This window comes from Cynoglossus semilaevis, chromosome 6, assembly GCF_000523025.1.
Source record: "Cynoglossus semilaevis isolate Cse_v1.0 chromosome 6, Cse_v1.0, whole genome shotgun sequence".
NCBI lineage: Eukaryota > Metazoa > Chordata > Actinopteri > Pleuronectiformes > Cynoglossidae > Cynoglossus > Cynoglossus semilaevis.
In genome coordinates this window covers 10010577-10020629 of record NC_024312.1, presented here as the reverse complement: position 1 = coordinate 10020629, position 10053 = coordinate 10010577, and the positions used below count along the sequence as shown (strand labels likewise).

General features: G+C 36.2%; 2 protein-coding genes across 3 annotated transcripts; one reads left to right on the top strand and one right to left on the bottom strand.

The window, feature by feature from the left end:
• Positions 1-1281: 1281 nt before the first annotated feature.
• On the bottom strand, positions 1282-2997 carry dnaja2b (DnaJ heat shock protein family (Hsp40) member A2b). The gene is made up of 5 exons (XM_025055951.1): positions 2666-2997; positions 2502-2582; positions 2285-2418; positions 1989-2185; positions 1282-1551 (listed from the first exon to the last, which is right to left on the bottom strand). The coding sequence occupies exons 1-5, from the start codon at positions 2980-2982 to the stop codon at positions 1297-1299; spliced, it is 984 nt and encodes a 327-aa protein (XP_024911719.1). The 5' UTR covers positions 2983-2997; the 3' UTR covers positions 1282-1296.
• Positions 2998-5760: 2763 nt separating this feature from the next.
• LOC112487084 (serine/threonine-protein phosphatase 6 regulatory subunit 2-like) lies at positions 5761-9789 on the top strand. 2 transcript variants are annotated; one of them, XM_025055954.1, is made up of 5 exons: positions 5761-6332; positions 7321-7393; positions 7480-7632; positions 7744-7842; positions 9539-9789. In XM_025055954.1, the coding sequence occupies exons 2-5, from the start codon at positions 7332-7334 to the stop codon at positions 9780-9782; spliced, it is 558 nt and encodes a 185-aa protein (XP_024911722.1). In that variant the 5' UTR covers positions 5761-6332; positions 7321-7331; the 3' UTR covers positions 9783-9789. The 2 variants fall into 2 exon arrangements, with proteins under 2 accessions (XP_024911722.1, XP_024911723.1); XM_025055955.1 differs by having other exon boundaries at positions 6146-6332; positions 7321-7389.
• The last annotated feature ends 264 nt before the right edge of the window (positions 9790-10053 follow it).

The window sequence follows — 10053 nt, the reverse complement described above, 5'->3', positions numbered from 1 at the left end:
AAAAAAAAAAAAAAAAAAAAAACCCAATATGCTGAATTAAAGATTCCTTTGATACATGTAGGCTCTCTGATGTTTTTGATGTTAAATGTATTTGGGATATATCTCGTTATCGTCAATTGATGATCGACAGCTACGTGAGAAACCATACTTGTACAACCAGTATGTTTTACTAAGGAAATAATTCTGGAGTCAGAGTCAATAATAAGTATGTCCTCCATTGTTCCATACATGCAATAAAAATGAACAGATTTGGAATACATACACAATAGGAATGGCTCGATCCAATAGTCGAGAATTGGTAATGGTCTGATTAGTCCGAATTTCAGGATCAAACATGGGTTAAAAAAAAAAAAAAAAAAACACAACTATAGCCCATCTGAGTTGATATCTAAGCCTAAACGCTCAGCTTTAACTTTGTACGACATGTCGTTAACGGTGAAACTAACACCTCAGTAACATTCAGCGATGTCAGGGTGTTATCTGACAGAGTACGTCAAAATGGACGAAGCGACCTGATGCAGACAGGTTAGCTTACCGTTTGTACAGTATGTGCCATGTTTGTAGTCAAGCTGTGATACGCAAACTGTTTCTTACAAACTTTTCATTGGACCTTTTTTTTTTTTTTTTTCTCCTTTATTTTTGTAAAATGCTACTACATTTGTCAATCTCTCTGTCTGTGGGATGGGCTAATCTAAAATCGTAAAAACAACGGGTGTGTTCTGAAGACCATTAGCACTTGGTACTTTCCTCCCGATATCATCAGGGGGGAAAAAAAAAAGTACCAAAAACCAAATGCATTGTTGTTGTTAAAATACCTTCTACCTTCTACACTCTACACAGTTAATCCATTTCAGTTCACAATTTCAGGCCTATGTGGTCGATGTTATTTTTATTCACACAGTTGATTTGCATCTTCCAAAAAAAAATAAATAAATAAAAACAGTAGAAAAAAATATATAATACGCTACTTATGACGTTTACATTATTAAGCAGTAATAATGTCACTATGCGTTTTAATTAAACTTTTCATTTAAAATAAATGTGGTCATCATTCCCGATTTAGAGGAGTCAAGTGAAACACTTCACTTAAGTGACTCCTGTGTGTAACCTGCGCAAATCAAATTCCATTTATCACCATCACCACATTTTAAACAAAATTTCACCAAACCAAACCGTGTATCGAAACCTATGAGATTTTGTTATTGCTAGCTACTTGCACTACTTTACTGCAATAAAAAACCAAAGTAGGCCTATATATATTTAAAAACCAAAGTAGGGCTTTATATATTTTTAAACTTAAAAAAAAAAAAAAAAAAAAATCAGGAGATTTTTTGAGTAACGACATATCACCTCAAAACCAAACTTTGATATTTTGTAACTAATGAACGTGTGAACAGTGTGTTTACCTGGCTCAATGATCTTGCCAGGAGGGTATTTGACAAGTAGCTGACGTTGGTCCAGGTGTGTGACAGTCATCTGAAAGCCACAAAGAGCCTCAACCAGGCCAATGCGTTGGACCATGTGAAGGTCACTGCCATCACGACGGAATTCCTGATTTAGAAAAAAAAAATATTTAGAATAATTCATTGTATAATTATAATATTATATACACAAACTACCTGCAACAGATAATCTTCTAATAGCAAGTAAACATACCAATACAGTGGAAACTCGGTTGTCGAACGCCTCCCTTTTCGAACAATTCTTAACCATAAATTGCCCAAAATCTTTTTTGTTAGATCTAATGAATAATTGGTCACCCGGCGTCCAGTAATGGATTCATCCATTTTACATTGATTCCTATGGGAAAATTGTTTTCGAACTTTTCCGTTCACGAACGACCTTTAAAAAAAAAAAAACCAAGGTTCCACTGTATGCTTATTTATATCTGCTTAATAATGTTAAAATGCTAAACATAACTGCGCAAAAAAAAATAAAAAAAAAAAAAAAAAAAAAAAAAATCATTCCAGTTTACAAAATTAGACAACCTCATGTTCTTTCTCTTGCAGCACAAGGACAATGTCTCCCGGTTCAACACCTGGCGCCTGGTCAGCTTCTCCAGTGAATGTGATCTTCTGTCCATGTCTCATGCCCTTGTCCACGTGCACCTCCAGGAGCTTTGTCTCCTTGCACACTTTATGACCCTCACACTTTCTGCAGCGGTCCTTCTCATTTATCACCTCACCTGCACACGTGCATTAAGGTTGGCAGCTTTAGAATGTCGCTCTTGGACTTTACTGTACGTGTTTTACGTTGTGTTTTCAATGTCACGGGAACCTGTTACCCTCTCCATTGCAGTCTGTACAGACAGACTGCATCTGTTGGACCATCCCGGGAGCCAGTTGTCTAATCACGATTCTCATGCCCCGTCCTCGACATGCCACGCACTTCTGCACCGCTCCCGCCTTACCCCCTTGACTTGAAGGCAAACAAAACACTAGGAATTTCCAGCAAAGCAAAGGACGTTTTGCGAATAATTCAAACATTAAATGTGGACTCACCCGTTGCACGCCCCGCAGAGCACATTCTTACTAAGTTGCAGCTTGGTAGTTTTACCATTGTAAAGGTCTTCAAGGGAAACTCTGTGCAACAAGGAGGTTTTTAAGTTTCAAAATGCACCATTTTGAGCGGGCAACCAAAGGCCGTATAAGCTAAGAATACTTACTTCAGAGGGTGAACCATGTCTTCGCCTCTTCTTCTACCTCCATTGCGTCCTCTTCCCTGTCCCCCCATAAAACCAAAGAGTCCTCCACCGAAAATATGGGAAAAAATATCATCCATACCGGGTCCGCCGCCTCCTCCCTCCCGCAGCCCCTGTTCTCCATAGCGATCATACAGCTCCTTTTTCTCTGGGTTTGTCAGTACTTCATATGCAAAGCTTAAAACCTTAAACTGAAAAAAAAAAAAAAAAAAAAAAAGAAATGACAAAATGTGGACTAAACAAACTGAAAAGTCAATCCCAGATAAAATGTAATTGTACATTGTACAGTTTTTTTCTTGGTTTAGTGTTGGTATACGGCATGTATTTGAGGTCAATAACTAGTTAAATAAACTAGTATTATTCTAATCCTGTATGTTACTCTACTGTTTACACATTATATATACTTTGTATATATATATATAAATATATATATGTAAATATATATATATAAAAATATATATATAATTATATATGTAAATATATATATAAATATATATATAAATATATATAAATATATATATATATATATAAATATATGCACACTCAAGTATATATACTTGAGTGTGCATGTGTACAGTAGACAAATTGTTTCTCAATTGCGATTGCTTCAAACCTGTAATGCAGGTATAATATAATTATGCTGCTTAAGTGTCATGCATCATACCTTGTCGCCGGCCTCTGGATTTTTGTCAGGATGGTACTCTTTGGCCAGTTTGCGGTACGCCTGTAATAAAAAGAAAAAAATTTGATCCAAGATGTTTACGAAAAAATCTCCCGCCCTGTCAGATGTCCACACTAGCACTATGCGTGACTTAAGGGTGTGTTGTCAAAACCATCAGGCCACCAGCCAGGGCTGTTTTTGACATCTAAGGCACTCCAATATGTCTGTCCATTTTTGCCCACCAGCTGTAACAATCATCTGTTAAAAGTCCAGTTTGCATAGAAATCCAGCAGCTTACATTATAACACCATAGAAATCGAGTAAAGTCATCGTCTTCTATGGTTATTAATTATAAAAGACGGGGAATACATATCAGTGACAGTTTTTATGAAGCAGTTTCCTTATTTTAAAAAATACCGTTCATGTTTTAAATACACTTCCAAATAACGCTACAATTAAATTATTATCTCAAATAAATTTAAGTTTGTTTCTCAACTGTATTTATTTAGAAAAAATATATACAAAAGCTCTGTTAAACAAATAATTGAAAAGAACATAAAATGCTCATCAATAACACTGTTTAATACATTTCTTTAGAAGAATCTTTAGAAGAATGTCCTTTACAACCATTGTGTTGTTTTCAAGCGGAAACGACAGTTTTTGTACCTTCGATCGCATTTAACACTGAACATCTGGATAATCTGGTAAATTTAGAAAAATAAATTGTATTATCACCGTTATGTTTAAAAAATATGATCGAATGTCATAAGCAATTATTCCACTGGAGCTCAATAAGAGAAAAAAATATCAAAACAGGTTTATCTTTCTTTATCGTAGTTCTATCGTTTCAGACCTTAAGCATAAATGTGTTATAGCGACTTACTTTAACAGACACACGCTTCTACACGAGCTGCTTCACTGACATTTATAACTTGTTACTGACAAACTTGGCGCAGGCTATTTGCTGGGGTATATCATCTTGTAGCCGGTATGCTAACACGATTATGCTCCGCAGAGCACTGGATTTCAATAAAACAAAAATCGATGATACATCGTTTTATTTTTGAATACGCGTATCGACAATATAATTACGTTTAATATAGGAAAAACAACAGCCATTTTTGTGTCTTTCACACATCGAGCCGCTCAATACTTCCACATTACAATGCTTAGCTTAGCCAAGCTCAACCGCTCCGCTATCTCGCCGAGCAGCTTGTTTCTAGGCCACACATCCATAAATACCTTTATTTTCCCTTTGTTTTTGGTTCTATGGTAACTTCATTTGTTTCTCAAAGATAAGCACCTTTTTCAGTTCATTTTCTGAGGCAGACGGCGAAACTCCGAGGATGTCGTAAAGCTTGGTATCCGCAACGTTGGCCATGGTACTAGCCGGCTAGCACAAAAAAGACGTTCTGCGCAAACTGAGCTGGGAAGTAGCAGAAGAGTCTATTTCCGTGGCTTAAAGGCAAGGTTGCCAGGCAGTACCCACTAAACCCCCTTTGAAAAGCTTTGGTTGCCAAACACATTTACCTCTTCAATTGCTGCTATGGTTATTTATTTTTGTTTGTTGTTCATTTGAAAAGAAAGAGTTAAAAAAAAGCTACATAATACTATTAGACTAGATTAAATAATGTCAAAATATTTCAAGCCCTAGTTTTGAAGGGAGTCATTTTCGATCCAATCCATAAATCTGACAATTAAAACAGCAGCCAAATAGAACATACCCTTGCAGCTGCAAATAATACTCCTGATTTGAAACCTTATGATCACATTATTAAGGATCCATGACACATATCCGTCAGTATATCTCTTTTTTCCTTTAGTTTGCTACCTTTTTCTTTATTTCTTATCTCATCGCAGTGACGGTTCAAGCAAAAGAGAAAACATATAACTATGCTATGCTATTTTTGCTGGACACAAAGAGAAACTCTTTGGTAAACTCTTCACTTTTGTAACCTCCAGCTCAGCCTTTGTGGCTCTGTCTATTAGACAGACATTATTTATGTAACCTTTATTTTACAGAGTAAATGTGTTTTCTTTTCTAAAAAACAATATTTTATTTAAGGAAAATATGAACATACAAAAAGGGAAAAAAGGGTTATATTTATATAAATTCTTCTATGCTTCAACGCCAAGTAAAAAATGTCCAAATATGTAATAACAAATGCTCAGAAAGGAAGTGAATGTGAAGGTTTCCAAATATTTGTTTGTTTTTCTTTTTCTTTTTTGCAGCCTTCTGTCCATCTCACAGAGCTTGGTTTTTGTTTAATGTCTTGATTATAAACAACTTTGACAGATAAACGCTACCGACTTTCAAAAATCCGACAAAAAGTCATGTTTTACTGCTTTTAATAACGAATTCATATAATGCATTATTTCGACCAAATATTCTAAAAACGTCGAAGCTCTTCAACGTACTGAAACGTGTTCTGCTTTCAATGTATTTAAATGAACCCTGACCCGCAGCAATAAACTGGTATTTTTTTTATCTTTCTTGTTTTCATCCTCTTCCTTTTCCCCCTCCTGTACCTGGATGCGAGTTTATACGAATAAATGTCTTAATTATATTGCTCATTGAAAATATTTTAACCCGCAGCAATAAACTAGTATTTTGTTTTATCTTTCTTATTTTCTTCCTCTTCCTTTTTTTCCCCTCCTGTACCTGTAAGTGATTTTATACGAATAAATGTCGTAATTATATTGCACATTTAAAATATTTTGTAAATCATTTAACAAAAACACTTCCGGGATTTCTGCACACACGCGCCAAAGCGTCGGCACGGTCTGACCAATCACTAACTGTATCTGTGAGAGGAGAGGATCTCACTCTGTTTCACAGCCGCAATGAACAACCCCACGTTAACGACGTTTTCTACCGATGCTGCTCCGAAACACGTCCGTAACGTTAGCAGCATGACGGAGACATTGCTAGCTGGGAGAGCAGTGACAAACACCGATGACACTCATAAGGTTAGTCATATGAGATAATATTAAATTCACTGGGAACGCCGCTGTGGTGTTGATATTCTTATCACGCAGCTACACTGTGATATGTTTCATAGGACGTTATAAGTTGCTAACACCACAATGTCCATCAATAGACGATAAAGGCCGGGTATCTGCACTGTCAAACAATCTTACGTATTCGAGTAAAGGAGAGAAGTCACCTGATTGACATGCACTAAGAAGCAGTTTTATCTTCCCTTGCGTAGAAGGAGTGGTTAATTGTACATAACGTAGTACAACTGTTTACAATAAATTGGCCAATCTTTTAAAGTGTAAGAAAATAAAACACTGCATCCATACCTTTGTACGTTCACCATCATTTAGGTGATTTTATTGCAAGAAGTTAAGCAGAGGACAGGTAGATTGTAGGTTTTCGGAAGGAACATGGGAATCAAACCTCCCCATTCTCACCTTGACCCTGGTCATCATAGATTTCCTGAAGAACTGAGAATGCCTCTTGGAGGAGAGGCATAATGTCTTTAAGAACTCAAGACAATACAATTGCCCTCTACTTAACCGCTAAGGACTACACCAATATGTTGTAGTTTTTTTGCCAGATAACCTGCAACGTTGTTGTTTGTATTAAGTTTATTGCAGGGAACGTGACTAACACAATTAGAATTAAGATTTGTTGTTGTTGCTGTGCAGATGGACATAATGTACAAGATTTGTTGTTGTTGCTGTGCAGATGGGCATAATGTAAATATCTCTGAAAGACATGAGAGATGTCTCTCAAAGACATATGTACTGTTTTTAAGACAGGTTATTATTAGACTGCACTCATTAATTCAAGTCTTATACAGAGCAATGCCTTGTCGCTACACGTTTTTGTACATGCACATTAGCTCATCATCTGCCTTCAAGGAATGTGTATTCCTAAAACATATATACCTCTCTGTTTTGTGTGTCTTTGTTAGTGTGAGTAACGCAGGTGTCTGTATTTTTGGTTTAGAATTTCCTCAAATGCTGATTAATTGCTGTTTAACAACCTCCTACAAGTGGGGCACCTCCTTATCCCAAAGTAAGTACGTATATATATATATCACAAAAATGAGTTGTTGTGGAAACGGGTAAGATGAGGCTAATCTATGTGCAAACACATTTCATTCAGAAAGAGAACGTTTGTGCCATCAGCTATGTTTTGGAAGTTCGACTTGCACACATCTTCCCATCTAGAGGCTTTACTGGACAAAGATGATACCACGCTAACTGAGCTGATGGATGAGGAAGATGTGCTGCAGGAGTGTAAAGCTCAGAACAGGAGGTGTGTGTTTTTTTCTAATAACTTTGGTGTATCAGTAGAATACAATTATTTAACTTTTCAGTCAGTCCTTTTGGCGCTAACGACTCATTTTTCCATATTCTGGATTTGTAGACTTCTCCTGTTCCTAAGCCAAGATGAGTGCATGAAAGAGCTGGTGTATATGATTACTACAGAGCCCCCTACTGGTGTTGATGAGACCAAACGCTTCAAGTAGGTGATGGTTGCTTTATCACGTATAAATAAATGTATTAACGTCATTCGTAAGCGACTTAAGACTAAATATGCTTGATAAAAACCCGATACAAAAAACAACACCTGGGTTACAACAAAATACAAGAAAAACTCTAGAACATTTACAGGCGCACCATTGATGACATTATCAAAAAAAAAGTTGTAAAGCACAAAAACAATTAGCTAGTGGCTAACGCGGTTTACCTACTCGTATTCAGTACTAAGCGTTATTTATGAGAGAAGGAACTAATATTTTCATCGATAAATGACAATGCATCGTCTTGTGAACCATGAACTAGGACTAGAACCTTATTGTTCCAGAAACCACATCTTATTTTCCTCATCCTTTTACCGGAAGTTGTACGTTTTCTTCTCGACAGCGTTTATCAATCTTGATTTCACACGGACCCACCTGCTGGTTAATTCCGGTAACACACCTTAACCTTACACATAACCAGGACGTTTCTCTTAAATACTTAACATTTAATTTCTCTCCTCTGGATGAATCTTGAAGGCACTCGTACAAGGCAATTTATCTTTTTTTTTTCACTCAAAGTTTTATTATTCATTGGTTTTTTTTCAATAACAAACCAAACAAATCTGCAAAACTACTACAGAACAGAACAACCAAACAGTGTCAATCAGGAAGGATACATTAATTTTTGAAGTGAATTGTCATTTTAACAGAATATATTCAAATCTTAACTGGTGTCACTGTTCTGGGTTTTACATATTATCCATTTTTCCCATTTCACTTCAAAGTCGGCTAGTTGAATTCTGAGTATATACAGTGGTATGAAAAAGTTTGGGCACCCTGATCATTTTCAAGATTTTCCTTCCTGTATCATTGATTGTTCGGAACAGCAATTTCAATTAAATATATCATATAGCAAACAAACACAGTGATATTTAAGAAGTGAAATTAAGTTTATAGGATTAACAGAAAGTGTGCAATAATTACTTAAACAAAAGTAGGCAGGTGCATACATTTGGACACCCTTGTTGTTTTATTAATTTGAATACCTTTAGCACTAATTATTGGAACACAAAATTTGGTTGGTAAGCACATTGACCCTTGACCTACATACACAGGTGAAGCCAATCATGAGAAAGGGTATTTAAGGTGGCCCAGCTGCAAGTTGTTCTCCCCTTTGCATCTTCTCTGAAGACTGGCAACATGGGAGCCTCAAAACAGGCAATTGATAAGGAATCAAATCAATAAGTAATATCGATAACTAAATTGTTTTGAATATGGATTTCCATCCATACTCTCCACCTGCCTCTGATGCAACAACAAACAAACAAACCATCCAAAACTTGCAAATCAATTAATCAGAGGTAATGTGTCATTCACTATTTTAATTGTGTTCCTTGTTTATGCTGTTATTCACTATTTTAATTGTGTTCCTTGTTCATGCCGTGCTGTTCCTTGGTGCCTCTTGTTCCTAATGCTTTCAGACATTCCTGTCCTGTCCTGTAAAATGTTACGATAATTGTTTAGCACACATACTAGTTCACAGTCAAGTGTTTTTGCTTGAAAGAAATACCTTCTGTTTCTATTGTAGATATTCCACTCTAGCGAACCACATTGCAAACAAATAACATGTCTGCTGTATTTATTACTGAATAATGCTTTACATTGTACTGCCCAGCGTGTTTTCGTACATCCATATAGGTATTCAAATATAGCGTGTGAGCTGCTGACGTGTGATGTGGGTCTGATCAATGATAAGCTAGGTAATGAGGAATATCTGCTGGAAAGTCTCTATGCCTTCCTGGAGCAGTCCTCCCCTCTAAACCCTCTACTGGCATCTTTCTTCAGCAAGACTATTGGAAATCTCATCACACGGAAGACTGAGCAGGTAATACACGGCGGCACTGCACACCTAAACACAGGAACATTGGGGTGGACTTTGTGATCGCCTGGACCTCTTGTTAACTGATGATGCAGGCTGATATATATATGTATGTGTATATATATGTATGTATATATGTGTATATATACAGTATGTATATATATATATATATATATATATATATGTGTGTGTGTATATATGTATATATATATGTATATATGTATAGTTGAATTTGTTTTATATTTGATGGATTTGCCTCTGTGACATTTGGCATGTGGCTTAAACCTATGACTTATGAAATGGTTTGTCTTTTGGGAAGAGTTAATCTAATATG

Coding starts and splice junctions, on each gene's coding strand:
- LOC112487084 (XM_025055954.1), top strand. CDS start 7,332: ATGCTGATTAATTGCTGTTTAACAACCTCCTACAAGTGGGGCACCTCC. Junction 7,633..7,743: donor TGTAAAGCTCAGAACAGGAG/GTGTGTGTTTTT, acceptor CTGGATTTGTAG/ACTTCTCCTGTTCCTAAGCC. Junction 7,843..9,538: donor GATGAGACCAAACGCTTCAA/GTAGGTGATGGT, acceptor ACATCCATATAG/GTATTCAAATATAGCGTGTG.
- dnaja2b (XM_025055951.1), bottom strand. CDS start 2,982: ATGTACAATTACATTTTATCTGGGATTGACTTTTCAGTTTGTTTAGTC. Junction 2,186..2,284: donor TACAGACTGCAATGGAGAGG/GTAACAGGTTCC, acceptor GCACGTGTGCAG/GTGAGGTGATAAATGAGAAG. Junction 1,552..1,988: donor TGCAAGAGAAAGAACATGAG/GTTGTCTAATTT, acceptor TTTCTAAATCAG/GAATTCCGTCGTGATGGCAG.